Raw genomic sequence first — 25,481 nt, forward strand, 5'->3', positions numbered from 1 at the left:
ATCGGCCGAACCTGCGGACGAGACAGGTAAACAAACCGGCTCGGCCCGCCAGTGGCTTTCCCTGAACAAGCCGGACTGGCTTTGAAAACCACTGCTGTAGGCAACACTCCCCTTTCTGCAAAAGCCACAGGACACAGTGCACACTGCCATGGGTAGCCCCAGTGGGGCTGTGTGGATATAACAGAGGAGGGGATCTGGCCCCCTGTTCAGCGAAGCAAGGAGCCATCTGAAGACCCAGAAAGCGGTGTTTTGAGAAAGGAATTGCCATGTTTGCAGCCCCTTTTTTGGCCATAGCTGCACTCTGGAGCACCGTGTGGTATATATGTCTGAGTCCTTCAATTCTGGAGCCTGGATTGTTCTGCAATGGGCCTGGCCCTTGACGGGTAACTAAGATGTCCAAGTGGACATCTGACTAACAATGGTCTGATGGGGCGATCCTGTCCATCAGGGGCATAATGCCTCCTACAGGGTATCCCACAGGTCCCAGGCCCTGCTGCCTGGGCTTGTTCAAGCTCCCACCTTCTTTCTGAACTGCAGCTTTCTTCTCTCTCTCCTAGGCCACCAAAGATGGACCAGCTTGGTGTTGGTGGCTTATTTCCATCTTGCCCCTGGACCCATCTGACCAGCTCCGTCTCTTTGCCACTACCTCGCTGCGGGCCCGCCTCACTCAGCTGAAGCACATCCTGACCGGCATCCTGCAGCACCGCGATTACGGCCACCAACTCGCAGACCTCCGCCCGAGAGGCAGGATCTAAAATCTGGGGCGTTGCCGGTGCCTTGGCCAACTTGCTCAGCACTTTCTTTGGGAGGGCCAGGGATGGAGATGTCACCTGTTTTATTTCTGTGTTTGGCTTCCATGTTTTTATTGTCTTTTCATCCTCACACCGACCATAGCAACCGGCCGCGCGCAAGCCTCTCCGGCAAACAGAGCTGGCAAGGGCATGCAGTGGCAGTTAGAGTCCTTGATCCATTAGTGATACCACGCCGTCCGTGCAGTCTTGATAAGCTGCTTAGGAGATTTAGGAGCATCTCACTAGGTCTAAAGAAGGCAGCAAGATTGAAGGTAGGGCCAGGCTAAGGACACTGGCTTGCCTCTATGAGCCAAAGCCACATGCCAGGCTATTTTGGTATCGAGAAATCTCACTCAAGGGCAGCCAGAGATGAATACCAGGTGTCGCATTGTTTTGGGCTCTTCCACGATCAGGGTCACTAGCGTTTGCTAGTTTGTCCCAGTCTCTGTACGCTAGGTGAGGAAAAGGGGTTTTAAATGATGGAAGAGTTGTAACGGGAGGGGGGAGGTTTCAGTAGCTTCCCGTGAGTTAGAGTTGCTGTCTTTAATCATGAGTTTGATCTGATAGTCCATAAAAAAAAAAACGAGTTAAGTTAAATTAATTAAATTAAATGAAATAATCTGATCTTCTCAGGTCAGCTTCTAACAGCTGCTTACGTCCAAAAATCCCGAAAGAGAAGTTGCTATTTTAATATACCCAGTTCAGTATGTTCCCGTCTTTCAGGTTTGCTTCCTTCTCTGCTTTCTTTTGGGTGTCTGAATGTGCAGGAAGCTTCTGCCCCATATTCAGTCTGGCAATGCTAAGAGATGTTGCTGCGTTGCTCTCCGAACGGTCAGCCACCTGTTTCTCATGGACTCAGAGACTTTAAGGCCAGATGGGACCGTTGTGATCGTCTGACCTCCTGCACGTTGCAGGCCATAGACCCTCAACCACCAACTCCTGTCACACATAACCTCTGGCTGAGTTATTGACGTCCTCAAATCATGGTTTAAAGGCTTCAAGTTTCAGAGAATCCACCATTTACAGTAGGTTAAACCTGCAAGTGATCCCTGCCCCATGCTGCAGAGGAAGGCAAAAAACCTCCCGGGGTCTCTGCCAATCTGACCCGGGGGAAAATTCTTTTCCAACACCAACAATGGCCCTCAGTTAGACCCTGAGCATGTAGGTGAGACCCACCAGCAGACACCTGGGAAAGAATTCTTTATAATAACTCAGAGACCTTCCCTTGTAGTTTATATCTTCTGCAAGAGGAATGCCGTGGAATGAGGAAGGCAGGGAGAGTTTGCTTAGATTAGAGGTGTGCCAAAGAGGCCGTGGTTGGATCTGGATTGAGTTTAAAACGGGATTCTGCTTCTGGGCAGCTCATTAAGCTGTGGGTTTGCAGGCAAAATCTCAGGCAATTTGGCCCACAAATGATTTTATGAGATTTCCGACATCTTGGGTGATGGAAATCTTGTGAGATCAGCATTTCTCGTGATATTTCTGCCATTTTGGGCTGAAAGCTTTTGTCCTGAGATTTTGGCTGCAGTTTGAACCGAGATCAGAAGATGAGGCCCTTCCAGTTTTGGATGCAACCTTCAGATGAAACTGATAGAGACAGGTTTGGGTCTGGGGCTTCAAATCTAAATGTCCATACATTCAAAATGGTTCGGATGAGTGGATCTGGGATTCTTCTGGCTATTGATGGGCCTGTGATGCTAAGGTTGAGCTGAATCTAAACTTCTCCATAGCAGGAGAGCAAGAGTCGGAGTGCCACTAACTAGTTTCCCCTTGTCACTTAATACAATGGAATGAGATGAAAGGTGGAGGAAATGAGGGTGAGCTAGGACTTTGTGACTGCTTTTCTGCAGATTATCTAGACTTGGTAGTTTTCTCTCCCAACAACAAGATTATTTCTATGGGGTTGGGTTTAATTTTATTTAGTTCTTTATTTAAAAAATAATCAGTTAGTCGCTGGGTTACAGATTTGCCAGGATCTTAGCCCTGCCTGTCCTATCTGCCCCAACTCCCATCGGGAGGCTCCATGTGCTATTGGGAGAGGCCAGTCTAGGCCATGCTGGAGCAAGGTGGAGGAGCTCTTCCTCTCTTTTTGTGTCTTTTTGCACCACATCCTCAGCTACTCCCATTTACACCAGCAGAATATCTGGCGTATGAGCTTGGATCTAGAATGGTTCAGGTGATCATCTCTCACCATGTTCGGTATTATTTGTACCAGGTAGGAAAGGATTGAAAATCTCCAGCCCCCCTGCATGCTCCACCCTGATCCCCTCAGCTAGTTCAGGCACCTCTGCTCACCCCCACCACCCTTCCTCCCCCACCCCTCCAGCATTGGAGGTTTGATTCCCTGCTTCCTAACAAAGTGCCTTGCTTGCGGGTGACAATCCAGATTAACTGAGACCTGCAGTTCCTGAGAAGCTAAAGACAGAATGGGGTGGCTGGTAAGGATGGGTCAAAGCTGGATTTTTGTCTTCACCCCTGGACTCGGCCTTTCCCTTTCCTGCTTTGCACCTGTTACTACAGCACTGGACCCCCGGTGATCCCCAAAGGCGACCGTAGTGGTGGGACAACTGGGTGTGAGGGGCTCTGGCTGCCTGGCCTGTGTGGGAACCCCCGGAGTTTTGGGTAGGGCGACAGCCGGGGTGTCCATACAGAGGGGCTGCAGTGTATTACAGAAGGGATTGACTGCTGCTAGGAATGGAAATACGAAGGGGGTTTGAAAGCCAATGACAAACGCACAGTTTTCTCTCCACTGAACTTCGGGAAGTGCCTCTATTTTATTTGTGGTGGGCGCAATCGGTTCGCCAAGCTGATCAGAAGGCCTGCAGATTCGGCGGGCTGCAGATTCGACTGGCCAACATTGTTCACCCTACACCTTGTTCATCCCCCGGGACCCACCCGGTTTGCTGTTATGCCTATTCTGACAGCACAGGTAAGATGTGATGGGGGCAGTGTCTGGAAGTTGCTGCTAAGACTTTCCCATTTAGCAGTAGTGATCTAGCTTAGCAATTGGCAAGCCCCATGGCGGGTGACCACCGGAGCCACTTCTCCTTCCACGGCCGCGTCTGGTAGAGACTCGCTGGAATTGCTCCAGTTTGCTTGGATTTTTATGAGCAGGTTTTTCCTCTTTGAACAAAACTCTCTGTATTGTCAAAGAAATAAAGGAGAATGTTTTGTGTTGTGCCTGTTTGAACACTGACGGGGTTGGTTTGATTCCTTCCCGTGAGTCCCACTCAACCAAAGCTTGAGCAGAAGTCCTCATGCGGCAACTGGGCCCTTGACAGATGCGTGAAGTGGTAATGCCCCTGCCCTAAAACGTTCACAGTCTGGGTTAGACACAGCACTGGCAGGAGAGAGGATCGGGGTGGAAGGCTGAGCGAGAAAGACCTGGGAGGAGGCTAGGGAGTGAGGTGGGTGCAGTGGAGAAGGTGTGAAGACTTGTACACAGGGAGAGCTGTAAACACTCTGGGAGCTGATTGTATCTTGGGCTCCGTTCAGCTGCAGCTCCTCTGAGGGAGGTGGCTGCTGGGAAATGGGGGGCGTTCCACTGATTCCAACCAAGGTGCTATGAAATGCACTCATGCTGGGCAGCCCTGTTCCCACAGCATTCCCATTGCTTCCTAAGCCAGAGCTGCAGTCGCAAACAGCTGCCCCAGCTCTTGTGCCACGAATGCAGGAGGGAGTGTGTGCAAGGAGCTTCCCTGCACCTTAGGTGCCCTGCATAAGGACCAGAGACAATGGTAGTCTATGCATGCTGGGGCACAGGGCGGGCAGAGAGGAGTGGGAGGGAGATGGCATCATCCAGATCCACCAGCTCACAGAACTTGGCAGTCCTGCCTGCACCCACCCTCTGTGCACTCTCCTGTGGCGGGAGTGAGCTCCTTCTGGGGGCTTAGGTGCCACAGCGCTTTCTATGGGACCAAGGGTCACCACCTAGCCCAGTGCGATCACTGATAGGGCGCTAAGAAGCGGCTTGATAAAGAGCCACCCCCCAACCTCCTCCTTAGTAAAGCTCCAGGAGAAATGCCATCTCCAGGGAATGCCACTCTGGCTGTTATGGCATGTGGCGGCCTGGTGCCCACCCCATTCCCCAAGGGTGATGTTCTTGGAATCCTCCACCCACAAAATCCAACAACGAAAAAGGGAAAGAAAACCTATTCCTGTCTTGCCTGTTGCAGAGAGCAGCACCAGCCCAGGGTTCACCTCCTGCTCAGCAACTGGGGAGAGTGGGAAACTGGGGTGGGCTTTTCAGTTAAAGGCTTAAAATGAAACTCCACAAAAGGTAGGAGAATCCACCTTGCTGCAGCAAGTTTCTAAGGAAATGTCCCCTGGGGCATGTACTCCAGCCCCAAACCTGGCTTGTGTCGGTCTCATCGCTGCAGGACGGTCTCTGCAATCTTCATCAAAGGGCTTGAAGGCTGAGGAATCCCTTTGGGATAGGGCAGGAGGGGCAAAGGCAGCTAACCACATGCTCACTCAGGCCTCGACTCAGCAAGGCCTAGCACGAATAGCCTCCACATTGACTTTGAGCCTCAGTACATTGTGGAGTTAGGGTCTTTGGCTTTAGTTAAATAATGAAATAGTTTGAACCTTTAAATGCCTGCAGCCATGTGGTGACGGTCCCGCCGCAGGAGAGGAGTGGGGCAGTTCCCAGGAGCTGGCCAATCATTGAATGCTCTGCTCGAAGAGGAACAAGAAGATGGATGCTTTGGGAGCAGAATGCCAGGTTAGCTACACTTGGCAGTATTCCCTGCGCTGTAGAGGAAGGAGGGGAGGCCGGTTAAAGGTTGTTTGCAAGGAATTGCCGTGGAAAAGGGCAGCCACGGGACGACGCAAAGGCAACCGGTAGGGAAGTTCTCTTCCCTGCACAAGGACGCTGTGCCTTGGATACTCCACCCGATGCAGAAATCTAACGACAATCAGCCCTGTGGCTGAGGTAGCACAAGTGTGCACAGCCCCCCCTTCTCCCTCAGTCTATTGAGGGAGGATGGAGACTCAGCGATGGATGATTAACTATAATATTAAAGATTTTGCAAGTTCGCTTCTCTGTACGGCAGCGTGTCTGCTCCCTATGGGGTGGAATGTCTGACTTGCTCACGCCCTGCGACTCTGCCACCCTCTAGGGGCTGCAACCTACAAAGAGGATCTGTGCCCTGGTGCGCGATGATGGGGATTTTCCTTTAGCACAAGTGGGTGGAGGCTCCATCTTTCGGAGCAGGGCCTGAGTTCAAGTCTCACTCCTCCACTGGGGAGGTAGATAGGGGAGTGCTTGTAGTTTCATGCGCCACTTCCCCAGCTGCAGCCAGTCCTTGTTGGCATGAGTGGCTGTACATTCCACCATGTTCTGCCAGGTTTCCCCTCAAAAACTGCACTGAAACCGTGAGTGTCAGCAAACCTGATGCAAGTTTCAGAGTTCCTGTTTCCCAATAGTGCTGCCTGGTTTCCACTAGATGGCACGAGGGAGCTGAAGACAGGCCAAAGGGAAGGGTGGGAGAGAAAAGAAGTGGTACACTAGGTCGCTGGAGTGAATGCCTGCTCCTTCCTTCTTAGAGTGACCAGACAGCAAGGGTGAAAAATTGGGACGGGCTAGGGTGTAATAGCCCCAAATATTGAGACTGTCCCTATAAAATCAGGATATCTGGTCACCCTATTTTCTGCACCCTGTCCCCCTAAAACGTCAGTGCCCCCTGACCCCCAAATCAATGGTACAGTCACAGTAAGCATGAAGGAGTCCCCCATATGCATGTACTCATCACTATATATGAAGTTCAATATATTTGGGTGTATAGATATGCATGTTGATATATTTACACAACAGACGCACACACGTCAGCTCTTTACATGTCATTAATCGTACATGCTGGCTCAATTTCTTGTGTGGTCCGGAAATGAATCTCCCCATTCCTGCCCGGGATGTAGTACTGAACAATTGTTTTTGTCAGCAAACGAAGCCGGTATGGTTGGGAAGGCCAAGGGGGGCAGTAACAACACGGAGCCAGGTTGCCGCGCTCTATTCTGACTTGAACGTAAGTCTGTCCCTGCACCGATCAGCCCATCTGGTGCACGGGGCTCAGATGTGATGAGGTCGGGGCGGGTACACGTGTCTAGGCAGAGACTGCAGCTGAGTAATAGCACAGCAGTGAGGAAAGGGGCAACTCACATGCCAACCTCCCCATGCTGTCTATGCTTCACTAAAGATAGCAGTGGCTATGCTCGCCCCCAGAGTCGGATTAAGACCTTTAGAGGCCCTAAGCACTGAAAAGATTATGGTCCCCCCAACACGTAACTCAAAATAGAAACAATACTATACCGTAAAATGAAATTTTATTTTTCGAAATGACACAAAACTTACATGTATGCTGAAATTAAAATAGCTTCTTTCTAGATTTTTTCATTGCAAAATTCTGGATAAGTTCATCGAAGCTGACTCAATGAAGCATGTCCGCTTCCATACAATAGGGAAAGTGAATCAAGTCTGTCCTGACACGTTCTCTGAGGGTTTTTTATTCTTTTCAGCTGAGAAAAAGAGCATTCTGCAGAGCAGTTAGTAATCATCAATGGTAGAAAAACATGTTGTGCGATCTCTACATTTGGAAATACACTTTGTATTCCCTCTTTCAATATTGTGCCATGAAGATCAATGTGACTGAATTTCATTTTTCCTGTTTCGTTAAACGTTGCACGCATATAACAGTGGAACTGCCGTATTTCTCAACAGAGATTCATGTTCAAGTCAACAGGGTATGAGTCAACGAGCTTTTGGGAACCTTGTGAATATTGTTCGTCAGATAAGTCCATATCATTTAGAAAAGAAAATCTACTTGATACTTCTTTGTACACTTCACCTCTCCTCTTCATATGAACTTCACGTGTATCAATTATAACGTAGTAAGTAGATACGAGAAATTTGTCTCTAGGATTCCTTGCTGTTTCTGATGCACTGCTATCATTTGCTTGTTTTTTCCTGATTCACTTGCAGGACTGGGCTTCTTTGTAGTTAGTATCAGGCAAGATATCTTGATATGTCTTCAGATCTTTCAAAATCATTCCTCAAAGTGCGTAAGTGGTCTGCTAATGATTGACAGAGGTCTTCACATGTTAGCAAATCCAATTCTTTCTCTGGGAGAGCTTGACTTGTGTGGTCAAAGTGTTGTAAAATTACATTCCACATGGTCAACATGAATACAAACTCTAGTTCTTGCATCTTGTTTGCAATGTTTTCTGCCTCTCGTACAGTTTCTCCCTTTTGTGATTGGTCTTCAGCTATACTTTCTAATGCATCCACAATCTTTGAGTAGGACTCCAGACTTGCACTTGTTGCCACTGCATGTGCCTTCCAGCAAGTATTAGAAAGAGATTTCAACACACAATCATTGCCCAAATATGTTTTAAGAACTGCCCATCGGTTTGTTGAGGCAGAGAAAAATGTATAAAGTAACTAGACTGTTGAGAAAAAACTTACTGCCACTGGACAATAATCAACAGCGCTGCGGCCAACAAGATTGAGAGAGTGTGCAGCACATGGTATGAATATGGCACATTTGTTCTGTTCTAAAAGTTTCTTCTACATTCCTTGATAACGCCCTGACATGTTGGCAGCTTTGGCATTAGACTGACATCTGCACTTTAAGAAATCTATTTTGCAAACTTGGCACAGATAAGGCAGTACTTGATTTGCCATTTCATCACCAGTGTGGCTTTTCAAATTGAGGAATGTTATAAATCGTTCAACTGGTTTTCCATCTGTGGGGGGAGACATATCTTAGTACACTACTCAATTTATCAATATGTGAAAGATCAGGTGTAGAGTCGACAGATAAACTGAAGTACCCAGCAGTACTTATTTCATCCACAATAGCTGAACGAACTTTGTCACTCATTAGACCAATGAGTTCATCACATATTGTCTTGGATAAGTATGATGGGTTACCTTTGCCAGCATTCCCATATTTTGAGATCTGGCCTGCTAAAAATGGGTCAAACTGAGCCACAGGCTCCAACAATTCCAAGAAATTTCCATTCTGCAATGATACAAATGTGTCATTTGATCCCCGGAAAGGCAGACCACGTTGAGCTAATGTTTGAACAACAGCTATAACACGCTGCAAGCCATTTTGTCAGTATTCACACTCCCCTTTAATTTGCTTTTCCAATTTTTGTGCCAATCCAAAGCCCTGTCTTCGATTTAAATATGTCAATATTGAGTCTCTGTAAGTAATGCTATTTTCATGTTGGTCAATTAAAACAGTATTCTGCCAGTCACTAAATCCATCTGCAGCAAACCAGGATGTTGAAGGTTTATACGCAAAAAGTTTGCAAACAAAACAGTACACGGACCTTGTTGATGGTGAATACAGTAGCCATTCTCGAGTTTATTTCTCACCATTCACTTTCATGCTGAAAAATATTTTTTGTGGACAATATCTTGTTTGTTTGCCATTGGTAAAAGTCTGATGAGCTTTCTCAAATGGCCCAGTGTGGTGTTGACAATCATTTGGTCCACGATCTATCCAGTAAGCTACATCATCAGTACTGAAATCAACCCACATACCAGGATCTTTTCTCCTATTATTTACAGCATGAGCAGGTTCAGTCTCTGACACATCCACACCTTCTAGAACAATGTCTGGTTTACCACCAGGAATAGATGATCAGTTACAGTCTCTGACACAGCCACATGTTCTGGAATGGTGTTTGTTTCACCAGTAGAAGAAGCGTCAGTCTCTGAGTGTGTAGTGGAGTGTAAGGAAGTCTAACAAAGTTCTGATTTTTCCCATGATGACTAGTTTGATGCTTTTTAAAAAAAATCAAATATCAAATTTTTTCAAAAAATCTCATTTTTTTGGGTGCTCCCTGCTTTGCTGGTGCCCTAAGCATGTACTTAGTCTGCCTATTGGGTAATCCAGCCCTGCTCTCCCCACTGTACCAGGAGCCATGGATGGGCGTGGGGCACACACTGCCGCACCAAGGACTTGGAGGTGTAGTCATTGGGGAGGTGGGTTTGAAAGAGAAAGAGGGCACAGCCACGTGATCCATCCCAGTTCAATGTGCTCCCCACACATTAGCGGATGGTCTACAGGGGCCATGGGCAGTACCAGCCACTTTGCCCCACAGCTCTGTGCTGGCCGCTATGTGTGTACCAGGCTCTTTTCAGGAAAGACAAGCTCCCTGCCCCAACGAGCTGACAGTGCAGATCTGGACACCCTATGCTTTCCATGTTGGTCAAGCGGCAGTGAATCAGCTCAGCCATGTTATGATTTTTAATGTGTTCAGGAGTCCTGGTCCCTGCTTAGGACCCCATTGTGCCATGCGCTGTATAAACACAGAATACAGAGATGGCCCCTTACCCAGAGAGTTTATAGTCCAAATAAGATTAATTTGTGTGGTGAGGATTGGCACTCTGGGTCTCTTCTCCTGCCTTACTCCCAACTTCTCCAGCCTTTTTCCTTTCTCTATGCGTCCTTCTAAGTCTTTTCCTTGTAGTGATTTTAGGCTCCCCTTTAATCCTCAAAACAAATAGTCCTAATAATCCCTAGCTCCTAGGTAGCACTTTTCTTCAGTAGATCTCAAAGAGCTTCACAAAGGAGGTCAGTGTCAGTCTCCCCATTTCAGAGATGGGAAAACTGAGGCACAGAAGTGCCCTACATTGTCCAGCAGGCCAGGGGTAGCACTGATTAGAACCCAGATCTCCTGAGTCCTTTTGCCTGCCTCCAGCACTGCACCCAATTCCTTTCCTCCTCCTCCTCTAAAAATTGGTTGGAGATGTTCCTCTGCAGCCTGCGTTTTACATCTGATAAAAGTCCCCCACTGCATCGCCTTAATGCCAGACGGCATGTGAATTGCAACACCCTTGCATGCAAAACTCTGGAACACTCCCACTGTGTGGCAATTTGGCAGTACAACACTATTGCTATGAGCAGCCAGGCCGGTAGAATCATAGAATCATAGAATATCAGGGTTGGAAGGGACCCCAGAAGGTCATCTAGTCCAACCCCCTGCTCAAAGCAGGACCAAGTCCCAGTTAAATCATCCCAGCCAGGGCTTTGTCAAGCCTGACCTTAAAAACCTCTAAGGAAGGAGATTCTACCACCTCCCTAGGTAACGCATTCCAGTGTTTCACCACCCTCTTAGTGAAAAAGTTTTTCCTAATATCCAATCTAAACCTCCCCCATTGCAACTTGAGACCATTACTCCTCGTTCTGTCATCTGCTACCATTGAGAACAGTCTAGAGCCATCCTCTTTGAAACCCCCTTTCAGGTAGTTGAAAGCAGCTATCAAATCCCCCCTCATTCTTCTCTTCTGCAGACTAAACAATCCCAGCTCCCTCAGCCTCTCCTCATAAGTCATGTGCTCTAGACCCCTAATCATTTTTGTTGCCCTTCGTTGTACTCTTTCCAATTTATCCACATCCTTCCTGTAGTGTGGGGCCCAAAACTGGACACAGTACTCCAGATGAGGCCTCACCAGTGTCGAATAGAGGGGAACGATCACGTCCCTCGATCTGCTCGCTATGCCCCTACTTATACATCCCAAAATGCCATTGGCCTTCTTGGCAACAAGGGCACACTGCTGACTCATATCCAGCTTCTCGTCCACTGTCACCCCTAGGTCCTTTTCCGCAGAACTGCTGCCGAGCCATTCGGTCCCTAGTCTGTAGCGGTGCATTGGATTCTTCCATCCTAAGTGCAGGACCCTGCACTTATCCTTATTGAACCTCATTAGATTTCTTTTGGCCCAATCCTCCAATTTGTCTAGGTCCTTCTGTATCCTATCCCTCCCCTCCAGCGTATCTACCACTCCTCCCAGTTTAGTATCATCCGCAAATTTGCTGAGAGTGCAAAGAGAGGTCTCTTGCTCACTCTGGAATAATAAAGAGATTAGAAAAACCCCAAACTGGATTTCTCCATCTCACCTAAACTGGGACTTTTATCTCTCTTCCATCAGCTGCTTTCACGAAGAAACCTCAATAGCAGCTTTCCCAGTCTAGGAGGCTGGGCGAAAAATAAGCTAAGCAGGCGAGTAATTAATACAGCAGGTGTCTGGCAGGGCCTTGTGTTTTGTTAGCATTTGGCATGGCTCCTAACTAATTGGACTGGTCAGTTCTTGAGAGAGAGAAAAATAAACAGACAATGGTTCAAGTTAAGGTCCGCAGCTTGTTAAAGACAAGCTTTTGCCTCAAGTGAACCAGATTGCATTTTAAGGTTAACAGAGGCAACCAGAGGGGAAAAACAAAAACAAACCACCACCTAGTTTCCTATGTACCATAGGGAAAAAAATGAGTATAAACTCAAGACTGAGTGTACCACTCTTGTCCCTCTACGGTGAGATTTAGCTTGGCCTCCAGTGCTCTGAAATACCTTACGTAAGCAAGACGAGGACGCTTGAAGAAATAACATCAACTGGATGTGTCTTCACTTCCAAGCAAGCCCACCCCTGGAATAGACTCAGACCCAAGCAACCACCAGCCACGGAAAGGCCACATAAACCCCTGCTGGAACAATTTGAACGGAAGCTGCCAGCACCCTCTGGAGAAATGGTCCCCATTATTTCCTCCAAGCGGATTGTACTGAAGCACTCAGTGAGTCACGGCCTTTTTCTGCCCAGGACCACTCACAGGTCTGCGTCCGGGGGGCCTTGGTGCTGCAGTCCAGTGGGAGCATCCCGTATCACCACGCAGCCCAGGCACTGAAGTGAAGGGGCTCTCTGTCCTCTGGGGCTGGGGTCCCGGACATCCCGCAGTGAGGCGTCCCTCCTCCGGCTTCTATTGGGTTTTATTAAGGCTTGCTTTATCTCTGCCACTGCCTTAACATTTCAGGAAGGAACCCCCAAGAAGCAAACACAGGGCTCAGCGGAGGTGCCTGGAGAATAGCAGCAGCTGCCGTGAGGCGGCTTGCGGGTTGCATGAAGCTCTGCGGCGTGGCAGTTTGAAATCTGGGCCATGGAGACGTATGTAGCGGGAGTTCTGAAGTCAGCAGAGTCTGGCTATGACCTGGAGCTCACACACATCCGTCTAGCGAGTGCTGCTGAAATGTGCTGGGGGCCCTTCGCTGGTCAGAGCCTGACCTTGCTGGGCCTTATGGACGTGAGCAGGCATCACTCAATGGGACCGTTTGCATGAGTGCTCCTGGCCTTCACTGAGTCTGGCCATGTGAGTGGTTGCAGCCTCCGGTCCTTGCTTAGTATTATGAGGGATTCCAAGCTGAAGGGATCTGCCAGCTCCTTAGGGCATGTCCAGCAATGCCATCTCCTGGGAGTGATGCCAGGATGGTCCAGGGCTGATGGAGTGAGGTGGGATTCCTGGACACCCACAGCACCCCGAGGTCACAGGTCAACAGCTAATATTTGCTCTGTGATGTCCTGGCAATACGGCCACACAATATTGTAACACAGTGGCCTTGTCCTTGAGGGCAACACTCCCTGCCCCTCCTTCCCAGGGCTACTGTCTGCCAGTGCCAGAGAGAAAAAACGGCTCCCTTTTGTCCCGGGGTATTAAAATGCTGGCACTGCCTGGTGCAACAGGGCTCACTCCCTCATCCTGATTCACCTCACTTACTCTCAGTGTAAATCTGCTGACGGACACACCAGTCATCACAGGGCAGCGGTATCAGCTCTGGCTTTATTCTGGTGCTAATGTCAATGAAGATGTGTGTTAGAGAGAGCGGGTGCAGGAGTGTGTCTGTGGCATATGTCAGCATAGATCCCCACCAGCCACTGACAAATGAAACCTCCCTTTTCTGAAAATGACGTATTCTTCTGAGCCTGCGCTTCTAGTGTCCTTAGCAGTGCAGACCTCCTCCTCCGGGGCAGGCATCCTACATAATACAACAGGCACCAGCTTGTCCATAGGCAGCTGCCGTGTCAGGTGATTCACAGATGTTCACCTTGGCCAAGCCAGCAGGAGTCGGACTAAGTTCCTTTAAGCCACAAGTGCATCACACCCTGTTGATTTCTGTGGGAGTTAGGCACTTTTGAAAACCCCACCAGGTTCCTGTCTGTTTATTTAGCTGCCTAAATATCTTAGAATCATAGAATATCAGGGTTGGAAGGCACCTCAGGAGGTCATCTAGTCCAACCCCCTGCTCAAAGCAGGACCAATCCCCAACTAAATCATCCCAGCCAGGGCTTTGTCAAGCCTGACCTGAAAAACTTCTAAGGAAGGAGATTCCACCACCTCCCTAACTAACCCATTCCAGTGTTTCACCACCCTCCTAGTGAAAAAGTTTTTCCTTATATTCAATCTAAACCTCCCCCACTGCAACTTGAGATCATTACTCCTTGTTCTGTCATCTGGTACCACTGAGAACAGTCTAGATCCATCCTCTTTGAAACCCCCTGTTCAGGTAGTTGAACGCAGCTATCAAATCCCCCCTCATTCTTCTCTTCTGCAGACTAAATAATCCCAGTTCCCTCAGCCTCTCCTCATAAGTCATGTGCTCCAGCCCCCTAATCATTTTTGTGGCCCTCCGCTGGACTCTTTCCAATTTTTCCACATCCTTCTTGTAGTGTGGGGTCCAAACTGGACACAGTACTCCAGATGAGGCCTCACCAATGCCAAATAGAGGGAAACAATCACATCCCTTGATCTGCTGGCAATGATCCTATTTATACAGCCCAAAAATGTTTCAAAAAAACCTTTCAAAATCTGGCTTCACATGACTTCCCGTAGGTCTCACAATCAGCCTGTGCCAGCGCCAACATGTGAACCGACATCTCCTGGTTCTCAGTGTCTTCACCATAAGATCATTGTTCGTCTCTAGCTTCTTTCTATCAATCGGCTTTCTGGCTTGCCCAGCATGGAGGTATCAAAGCACTGCAGTGGGCGCACCCCACCAGCTGCCTACGTCACAGAACCAAAATGAAAGTCTTGTATTGGCAGAAGGGGGCTGAAGAAAGGAGGAGCCTATTTGTAGCAGAGCCATGAAGATGGTGGAAAGCAAACAAACAATCTCAGAAGGTTACACCACTGAGGCCAGTTGGGGCTACCCCTGGGTGGCCGAGAGAGCAGAATTTGACTCATTCCACATAGTGTTCTATGGCACTTGCTGTTCTGTATTTAAAGCATACACGTGAGACTCAAGGCATGAGGGCAATTCCATGCAGCAGGCTCACTGCAGCAGACCAAGTGTCGGCCCAGTTCCCACATTCGCTGGGAGTGTTTTCTGGCCAGAGTGACGCGATGCCATTGTTTGCGTGGCCTCAGTGCTTCGGTTTGCATAAGGAGGTGTCCGTACGTAGCTCTCCTTTCAGATTCTAGCCACTGCCTCTGTCATCAAAGGCCCACGTCTCTGTGCCAGCTCTCCAGTTGTGGTGCTTTCCTTCATGTGAGAAAGGGGCAACAGCTCACTGGGCGAAAGCCCTGGGCAGAAGGAACGTGAAAAACTGAACTTGAGGGCTGTCACTTTGCTCTTCTGCTTCAGCTTCCCACAACTTCTTGCACAAAGTGCTCCCCTGGTCACTGAGGTCACCACAGACTGGAGAAAGGCTGATGTAAAAAAACCCGAAAACACAGGCCTGAGAAGTGCCTGTAAGGGGTATTAAAAAAAGCCAGCCTCTCATTCCCTTCCCATATTAGAGCCAGGCAGCTGTTAATAGCATGGCATGCTCGGCTGCTTATCTATAATTACAGAGCAGCCTCCTTCTCCTCCCTGTGCTTACACACCAATGAATTACCTCGGTTGGGCATTTCAGATGGAAAGGGAACAGCTAGGGGCTTCTGAGGTGACAGCAAAAACACGGGGAGTTGGAGAGGGCAGGAAGAGGCTCCTGATCAGGTGATTTTTCTCAGCGGGGGTGCAGAGATCATCCCATTTCCTCTTGTTTCCTCATGTCCTGGGGCAGGGAAGCGGTTCTACAAGATGCCAGGCTGGGAACCCTCAGACACAAGGGTGATAGGCACGATATCGGAGCCTCGAGAGCACAGAAAGGAACGAACGGCCTGAGTCATATGGATGAAGAATGAAGGTCTGACTAAGCTCCTTGGTGCGGGCATATGGACAGCACCTCACACAGAGAGACCCAGATGACTGGGTCCTTCGGATGCTATGGCAATACAAATAATAAATAGCAATAATAACTGATTTGAAGCCTATCAGGGAGCTTCCAGCGGTGGTGTTGGAACAGGTTTTATAGTGGGGGGGGTACTAAGAGCCATTGAACAAAACTGTAAACCTTGTAGATGATGGAAACACTTCAAGCCAGGGGGTGCTGCCACACCCCCAGCACCTTCAGTGCCAGGACCCCTGGCTGCCAGTGACTGGTCTAAGGGAATAGGATGTATCAGAGAGGAGTTTCTGGTCCTCTCAACTAGTTCACACTCCTCTCTTGTATCATGGGGCCTTCCAATGACAGAGACTGCAGCTCAAGGCACCTACGCAATAACAAGCCAGCCTCAGGATCAAAGAAATGCCAACGAGACGAAGCTGCTGCACTACTAGTCGTCCCTTTGCAGAGTCACGTGACTTGTCAGAGGGTGCCGAGAACAAAATGGACGAGAAGGAGCGTGCAGCGGGTTGGCTTTACAAATCGGTCTCATTGTTCTTGTGATGCTTGAGTGCCTCTGCACCCGGATGCAGCAGTACGCAGGAACCATGACCGCTACAGCTGCTTACATCAGGTTTTGACTGACATAAGTGGTGCATAGAGGCAAGACGGACAGCAGAATGACATGACCTTAGGCCCAGGATTGGATAGTTCTATGGCACTCATTTCTATTCGGGCTGGTAACTGAGAACTCATGGCCCAACTCCACAATTGGTGTCAATCTGCATAGCTCCATGCAATTATACCAGCTGAGGGTCTGGGCTAGTAACTTGAATGGTCACTGCTCCCTTGGACCAAGCAAAACTTAGATGGGGTGGGATCTGAGTTACTACAGAGAATTCTTTCCTGGGTATCTGGCTGGTGAATCTTGCTCATATGCTCAGGGTTTAGCTGATCGCCATATTTGGGGTCGGGAAGGAATTTTCCTCCAGGGCAGATTGGAAGAGGCCCTGAAGGTTTTTCACCTTCTTCTGTAGCATGGGGCACGGGTCACTTGCTGGAGGATTCTCTGCTCACTGAAGTCTTTAAACCACGGTTTGAGGACTTCACTAGCTCAGACATAAGTGAGAGGTTTTTCGCAGGAGTGGGTGGGTGAGATTCTGTGGCCTGCGTTGTGCAGGAGGTCGGACTAGATGATCATAATGGTCCCTTCTGACCTTAATATCTATGAAAAAAAAACCCTGCAGGTCATATATTGGTGAGGAGGGAATGGCTTGAGTAGTCCAGAGCCAGGCATTCCCGGATGGTGGGAGGCAGGGAGACAGACTGGAAATCCATGATATTATGCTAATGCCATTGAACAGTAGAGTAATGGGTACACGCAAAACATGCTAGAGAACACCAGAGGGACCCTTGGGAAGGGAACACAAGTGGAAGAGCTCAGAATGCCAAAGAGTTGAGATTTAGGGGCAGCGGCTTAAATAAAGAGCCCATTTAAATCCTACCAAATGCTTCAGTCCAGAGGCAGCACAGTGCAATAGCTGACAGTGTTGTTATTCTGGGGGTTGGGTGAAACCTTGTTGAAGGGGGTAGTTGTAATCACCACCCTTCATTCTCAATAAAAGTAAGACATAGTTAAACTCCTTTAGGAGTGGGATAGCTGAAACAATGAGAGCCACCACCCAAAACACATGCAAGGCCAGTCAGAAACTGAGCTACGTGGGCAGAGGGGTTTCACTGGGGACTGAATGCAAATGCAAAGGGCTGTGTATTGTTTTGGAGGAACTGTATGTATGAGGAGAGGCAGCCAAACATACCGGAGAGGCAGCCAGAGAAGGCAAGCAGAAAGCCAAAGGCAGCCAGAGAAGCACTTGTAGTGAGACCCTGAGAAAAAGCTAAGAGAGAGCTTTTTGGGCATAGTGCTGGCTGGAAAAAGAGGCTTGGAGGATTGACCAAGGAAACGGTTTCCTGTTTGATTCATACGATGTTCAGGGAAACAGAACTTTGTGAGCATTCTTTTGTAGAGAAAGAGGATTTCATCAAAGAAATACCTGTTTCCATCATCAATTTCTTCCCCTAACAGAAACAATGTGCAAGGCACCAAATACTACACCAAATACTACCTAACTGCTTGGGTCAAAGAGTGTGCCAGTACAATGAAAACTTGGACTCAGGTTTCTTCTGCCGGGGGTTTTACCAATACTGAGCAATGAGGTTTGCTGGTCTGCACTGAAGATTCTCCAAGCACCCAGTTGGGTTTCCTTATTAATTAAAGACAAGGGTTTCGAAGCACGAGATGGCCAAGCAGCTGCGTGACCAGCAGAGAAACCAGCTTGCTTCACAGCAGTAGTGGCACAGCTCTGATTTCAGAGAGTTATGACAGCTGCAGGCTAGATCACTGCTTGCAATAAAATACCATCTTTCCTTTGTTCATAGCCTCTTCTAGCCAAGAGGAACACAGCAGTTTACGTGGAGCTGCTTTCATGCACAGGGAGACCATTAACTGTTTAGCCACATATCTAATCCTTTCTCAGCTCCTGGCCTTTTATTCCTTCAGTGAGCAACTAGGCCTCTTGCCTGCAAATTGTCACATGCTGTACCGCAAGGGGGAGGCTACATGTGAGTGCAATTAAGTATTAATTATGGCTAATTTTGTAGTAAAGAGGAACCCAAAAAGGTTAGTGACTTGCCCCAGGAAATCAGCTGGAGTAGAATCCAGGAGGGCTAATTGCTAGGACTCTGCTCTAACCATTGTCTAATACTGCCTCTTTCTGAGTCCCTAACCTGCAGCTCACATACCATTAGGCACCCATCAGCTGTTCATTCCTTCTCCCCCAGAGCTCCCTTGCTGCTGATTTATGATTTCACTAGACCGTTCAGCTGAAGCAAAATATTTACAAGATGATTAAATGGCGAGAAGATGGGAAACTCGTTAAAAGTGGGGGACTTATATAAATATAATGTTATTAAAATCAAATGTGACTTTTAGCAAGGACAGCTCTCTAAGCTGCTTTCTGTTTACCTTAATTGTTTCTCCCCATTAATTTAAGAGTGAGACTTGTACAAATTGAGATCCACAGAAGCCAGCTCACAAAAGCCTAAATAAATTTGATTAATTTCTTTCAATTACGCTGGCATGTTTGGGGTAGTTAATTATGTTTCCTAGATTTACCTCCTCCCTTTGCAGGAGTGCTGGGAACATGAACATGCCGGAATCAGTGACAATTAGATGGCAAAATCGCTCTATGAACAATCATCATTTTTGGTTCCTTTCTGCGGGAACAACACACCATTGAGGGGCAATAAGCGAAGTGATGCCTTCCAACCCTGTGCAATGAAAACTAGGGAAAGGCAGCTGAGGACTTGTGAAAGGTATTTGGTGAAGTACCTCTGCATTGCGTCGTTGAGTCCGTTCCCCTCTGTGACATGTACCCAGCATCCTTCATTACCCATTGTTTCCCCTTCAGCAACACTGACAAGGGAAAAAGAAGCTGCATTTTCATGCCTCCTCCCCACCCTGCCTGTGCAAAATGGGGCACCCCAAAGTTAGTGGGGTGTGGAAGTACAGATAGGGGTTACAACCCTCATGATTATGTATGAACCCCAGTGGGCATCATCGTAACGCCTTATAAAAAGGTATAACCTGGCCTGTAGGCCATGGGAGACTCCAGAATATCAAGCACTCGTGAAGATGACGACAATGAAGATGATAAGGGCAATGATAACTGACACGCAGGAGATGGGAGTGATGCCACTCAGCAGGTTAAACCTTGTGTATTTTCTCTGTATCTGCTGTTGTATTTCAGTGTTTGCAGGACTGTTTATCTCCTTAATGGATTTGTTAATAAAGGACTTTGTGAAATGGCAATTGCTTCTCGTGTGCTCCTCGGATCTCTCGTTCTCATAATATTGGTAATAATCTTCCTGATGCTGTAGCTGCCCTGAATTTCTTCCACCTTCCTCTTTCTTCATTATTGTTAATAAGGTGGAAGAATAGATCTGTTCAGCTTCTACCTACAGGGAGATGTCTGTTACGCTCAAATTCATCTGGGCAGGTTGCCTCCCATAAACCTCAATGTTAAAAAGAAGAAGGAGAAAGTAACAGAAACTAAATTGTGTCATTACTGAAAGGCAGCAGGTAGACGCTGTCTCTCTCTCCATTCTCTGAGCTGCAGAGGAACACCTGTTTCTCCTATTCAGTTCCGGACCTGCTTTATCCCTCCTGTGGACTTCATGCCTTCGAGATATGAACACCCATTCTCCCCAACACGCCATTGATACTGTACTGCCAATCCCATGCATTCAAAACTCATGAGTCATCCCCCCCACCTTCCCAAACAAAACAATACATGGAGGGTTCTTTTTATTTGCCTTCAGGTTTCTGGGCCATTAGGATGAACTTAGAAGACTTTTGTTCCAGCTTTTCTCAGCAATAATAAGGCATACATTCCTAACAGTCAGAGTGATTAAGCACTGGAGCAATTTCCCCAGGGTTGTTGTGGAGTCTCCATCACTGACAATTTTGAAATCAAGATTGGTTGGTTTTTTTAAAAGATCTGCTCTGGGAATTATTCTGGGCAGTCCTCTGGCCTGTACTGTACTGTACAGGAGGTTGGACTAGATGATCAAAATGGTCCCTTCTGGCCTGGAATCTATGAATCTGTGAATCTATGAAACCATGTGGGCTAGAAACTTACTTTTTAAAAAAATGAAAGCTGGAATCCCTATGTATTCACGGGACTCCAGGAGCTGGAGCTGTAAGAAACAAACCAAATGTCGTGAGACTGATGATCAAATCATGAGAGCCATTCCACTAGGAATGACTGACGCTGTGGCTGTACCTGGAATGCTTTATGGTCCTCTGCGCATGGTCCTCTGTGTAGACACAGACCTCATGAATCCCATTTGAGAGCTTGCATGGCATTTTCAAACATGGCCCAAGGGAGTTGGACACCCAGCTCCCAAGCTACTTTGAAAATCCTAGCCTTGGTTTTCATTTCCTGGCTCCAGTCATACAACATGGATCAGGGTTACAAAAGGACTCGTGTCCTGCTGCTATGGCAGGAGTCAAGGTACATGGATCCAGTGGCCATGGTGATGCTTCCTGACCCCTCAGCCTAGGAAAATGATCCATTGCTGACAATAGGTGCAGTGGACAGGTCTGACCCCAATTTCTGACATGGAGCTGATTGTGGTTTGCCTTTGTCCTTGCCTGCAGTTAAACTCTGCTCAGCACTGGTTCATCTACACCTCTCATTAGCAACAGGTCATTTTCTTATGGAGACAAGGTTGCTTCCAGTACCGTGGGCCCAGTTCTGTCCCCACTGAAGCCAATGGCAAAAGTCCCACTAACCTCAATAAGGACAGTTGGTACAGTCCCTTTGCATCTAGCTGCGTTAAGTGCATCCCATTACATTTATTGTTTGGGCCGAGCCCTCAGGTGGTGTATTTTTAACAGCAAGAGGCTGATATGTTTGCTCAGGGGTCATCTCATGGTCAGCCAACATGGTTTGGGCCTGTGCCACTGTGGTCTATGAGGACGGGAATGTTGTCTCAGGGCCCTGAAGTCTGCCCGTCTGCAGATAGGACATTGAGGACACCCTAGAGGCTCCTTGGGGAGAGCAGCTTTCAGAAGCCGAATGATTTATTGTCTGCACAGAGTTTCACTTTGCTAATGTGTGCAGAAATTGGCAGTGTGGCAAAAGCTGCCCGAATGCTTTGCAAAAAGTGAGTGTGGCCAGGAGCCTTTGGGGGACTTCGGTCACCAGCCCCATCTCCAGCCGGGGAGGCTATTGTCTGACACCCCTGACTTTCTCCTGCAGGCACTGAGCTGGATTTAATCCTGGAGTGGAATGAGCAAAAAACCTTGGTCAACTGGGGGTTGGGGGGGGACATCCCTGGTGGGCTGCAGACACCCCCTCCCCCATGCTATGTCCCCTTTGTATTTCAGCTCTCTGGTATATCCCCCCAACACACAATACATCCCCCATCCAGCTGTGTGTCACTTTCACAGTTGCCCTACTGCAGAGGGCACTGTAGGGCTGGACTGGGGCAAAGCAGGGGTGGGCTAGAGGAGGGAAGGGCACAATGGGGTTAGAAGGTCTGGCCCAGGCAGTCTTGCACCCCTGCTATTCCCCATTGCCACAAGCTGCTTAGGGACTAAGGCAGTAGGAGTTACAAGTTAGGGCTGTCCAAGGCTGTATCTTTGCCCCCAGCAACAGAATAGGGGAGGGATAAGCAGCCTGCACTGGTTGACTCCTGCTTTATCAGGTCTAATTCTCTGCCACCTCCCACCGGTGTAATTTTGGAGCAACTCCATTGAAGGCAATGGAATCACACTGGTGCAAGCAAGAGGAGAATCAATCCCAGACCCTCCTCCTCACCTCGGGGAGGCACAGGGCCAGATCCTCAGCTGGTGTAAACCATCATAGTGCTTTACTGGAGCCCTGACAGTCTACACCGGCTCTGGCTATGCTCCACAGCTGACGTTAGTCACTCCAAGCACCTCATCTCAGGCCCGTGGCCTCAGCTCTTGGGTGAACTCTTCTTGTTACAGGGCCTCTTTGGAATAGATTCCCGGGACTGCATTGGGCAAATGACAAGGGAGATTTCCTGGACAATTCTGGAATCACCCGGCTTTCCGTTTTTTAAATGCAGAAGCTGGTTATAGCTTTTTTGGGGGGTGGGTTGGAGGGTGGGGGGGAGAAGAAATCTATGCATAAAAGTAAAAGGCAACCCCTCCCTAGATAGTTTTTTTTAACTCTTCCAAAAATAGCCTGAGGTTCGAGCCAAAGGGACTGCAGCCAAAATTTCCATAGCAAGCATCCATGTGGAGCATGGGTGAGGGATGGTACTGTTCAAATAACCAACGTGGGAGAAACGGGGCTTGATTCACCATTGCCCCACATCAAGGGCCACCCAACTAAGCACTGAAGCAAGTAGCCAGATTTTCAGAAGAGCTAGCCTGGCCAGTGCTCCTTGGGCTTTGAGCTAAGGGCTGAGTGCTGAGCGTTTGAAAACCGGGCCCTTGGTGAGCTGCCTAAATGGGAGTTGAGCTCTTAGGGAAACCCCGGCCTTAAATGTTGGGTGCTGGGCACCTGGAAACATGGGCCCTCAGTGCAAAGGGCTGCAATGAGCATGCCCCAAGCCCGCTATCTCAAACGTAGGAGGGGGGCAGAAGGCAGCCAGTGGAGGACAATGGGGAGAGGAGACAGGAGGAAGCAGGCAAGAACCGCACTGGAAAAAGTGCTGCCTGAAGACAATTTTCACAGGCATGGAGTATCATGAATGACTCGGGTGGGAGCCCTTTCATACCATTCCAATGCCAGCAGGGACCCTTTAAATACAGATCCACACTCAGAGCCGGTGCTGCCTCCGCTAAAGAGGGCATTTAAGAAAACAGCAGCAAACCGTACTTAAAGCAGCAGACGAGCTTCTCTCCCCTAAATGCATTGCTATGAAGATTACTAAGCAAGCGCAAGCTTTTCAGCTCCCAAACAAATCCATAAGCTCCCACGAAGCCCTCCCTCCCACAGACGTGCAACAAATCCAAAGGCCAAATATAGTGAGTCATTTTTTTATAGGGCAGTTTGATTGAAGCCAGAATAGTTACCCTGTTTGAGCTTTGGATTTGCAAGTTTAAATCTTTCACAGTCCCAGGTGCACCCAAAAAGATAAGGGAGTTAGCAGGGATATTTCCATGGGTTTTAAAAAAATATTCTGAGATCGCTTTGAAGGAGCATCTTACTAGTTCAATATCTATACATTATCTCCTGTTGTTATTATTCCTTCTCGATCAAATGAATTCCTGAAAATGGAAAACAACTTCACTTAAAACAAAAAGAATAAACATTCTCCAGTTTCCCAGCTCCTCCTGCTTTTTACTCCTTATGCTTGATAAGAGCTTATATAAGAGAGGGAAGCTGCTTCATAACCTTGCAGACTGAAGGTTCCCGTTAATGAACACAGTATTATAGCAGGTGTAGAACAGGCAGGGGCTGAGAGGCACAAGAGATAAGTGTAACAGCCGCTTGAGAACGCTGGCTACTTAGAAAAGCTTATGATGGGGGAATGAATTATTTAAAAACCAGAAAGCAATGCACCCGAGAATGTCCAGGAGTGATTTGTTTTGGCAGTGAGGGACAGGGGGAATTGCTTTCCATTCTCCCTGCTAATAACAGATTCACAGAAAGCCTAAAATTTGCTTACAGACAGGAGCTCAGCATGTCCAAAAGTGCTGACTTCCTCTGCTCAGCTGGGCTGAGTTTTCTTACCTCTCCCGGGTGCCAAGTGAACAGGAATTTGCCTTGTTTATGGGTAGGTCTTCAGAACAGATTTAACTCGAGTGATTGTCTCCATGTCTGGGCCCTTGGGTTAGCATAGCCCGGGTGTGAGCACCTCCACCGCAAAGCCTTACCCAAGTTACTGTGCCCTGACTGGTCCAGTGCTCTCCCATGTGTGTTGTTAGGACTTCTAGGGCATGTCTTCTGGTTCTTCACACTGCAGTAAGCTGAGCCGCTCTTTGATGCTTGCCCAGTGAATTGTGGGAGGACTTGTCTGTGCTTCTGGGCACGGGGGCAGGGGGAAATTGTGGGAAGGCACTGGGGGGCTAGCCACACTTGAGTGATTTAACTGCCATTCCCACTCCAAAGTGGCTGGGTTACCAGCCCAAATAGAAGTCACACTCAGGCTTTAGCTTACAGACTCATCAAGAGAACCATGCCACATACATAGCCAGATCGTAAGCAATCTGGTGCAGGGACCATCTCTTTATTCTGTGTTAGTACAGCATGGGGCTCAGAACCAAACTGGGTGGGCGAGGTGAAGATGGTGACTGATTAACCTATGACCTGTTGAAAAATCAGTAACGGACACTCAGACTCAGCAATTGCTTGACACCAACGTGGTCTGCCAGAGAAGAAAGACTAGACACTGTCTGGTTTGACAATCAAAGCTGAGATTAGCCCCGGCATCACTGTCCTGCGACCGGCAACTTGATAGACATGGATGGGGAGGATGGCTGCAGGCTTTATGGATTGCCAAGCCAGCTCTGCCTTTAGGAGAGTTCCATGTTAGCGTGGAGAGAGGAAATGGCCAAAGGGGTTAATATACTAGACTCTAGGGAGGGAGGTTCAAATAAACAGCCGAAGCTTAAAGGAGAAAGAGAATCTGCTGGTCTTTCCCTTGCATCTATTTACAGATACTGCCAAAGCTTCCACTCAGTCAGCTGGTCTTTATACAGGAATAGTAGGAGGAAATGCTGCAGGTGGGCCCTGAGCATCACAGGGAGAGAGAGGAGGCTTGCATGGCACAAGACAGTATGCTGCCTTAGGGATAGGCAGCGTGACCTTGTGGCTATGGCTTTGGGCTGGCAATCTAGGGGTCTGAGTTCCAGTCTTAATTCTGCCACAATTTTGAGCAAATCCCAGTGCTATGTAGGTGGTGATCTCTTTGGGGCTGGAACTGTCTCTTGCTACATGGATGCCCAAAGCTTAGCACAAACGGGCACTGATCTCACATGCGGCCTTTAGATGCTACTGTTATAAAGAATAATAGTAGTCACTCATTTGCAGCAGCATTATTGCAAGATACTGCCCACTTATACAGAGTCCTGAAATGGGATGGGATGAAGCCTTTGATTACTTCTGAGGGCTTTTTCTCAGAGAAGCCTCATCTCCTGTTGTGCTGTCTTCTAGCACCAGGGGTAGCGATGG

General features: G+C 48.2%; 1 protein-coding gene across 4 annotated transcripts in view; it reads left to right on the plus strand.

Moving 5' to 3' along the window:
- LOC119860079 (LON peptidase N-terminal domain and RING finger protein 1-like) overlaps positions 1 to 25,481 on the plus strand; it is an 80,911-nt gene that overhangs the window by 23,489 nt on the left and 31,941 nt on the right. For 3 of the 4 annotated variants that reach the window (XM_038413282.2, XM_038413285.2, XM_038413283.2), the window contains one exon: positions 558 to 3,987. The exons of the other annotated variant lie outside the window; for it this stretch is intronic. In XM_038413282.2, coding sequence (XP_038269210.1) covers positions 558 to 755 — 198 coding nt within the window. In that variant the 3' untranslated portion in view covers positions 756 to 3,987. Of the gene's footprint in view, positions 1 to 557; positions 3,988 to 25,481 lie in introns of those variants that run through there. 4 annotated transcript variants of the gene reach the window in all.

The sequence above is a fragment of the Dermochelys coriacea genome, chromosome 8 (assembly GCF_009764565.3).
Source record: "Dermochelys coriacea isolate rDerCor1 chromosome 8, rDerCor1.pri.v4, whole genome shotgun sequence".
NCBI classification, from domain to species: domain Eukaryota; kingdom Metazoa; phylum Chordata; order Testudines; family Dermochelyidae; genus Dermochelys; species Dermochelys coriacea.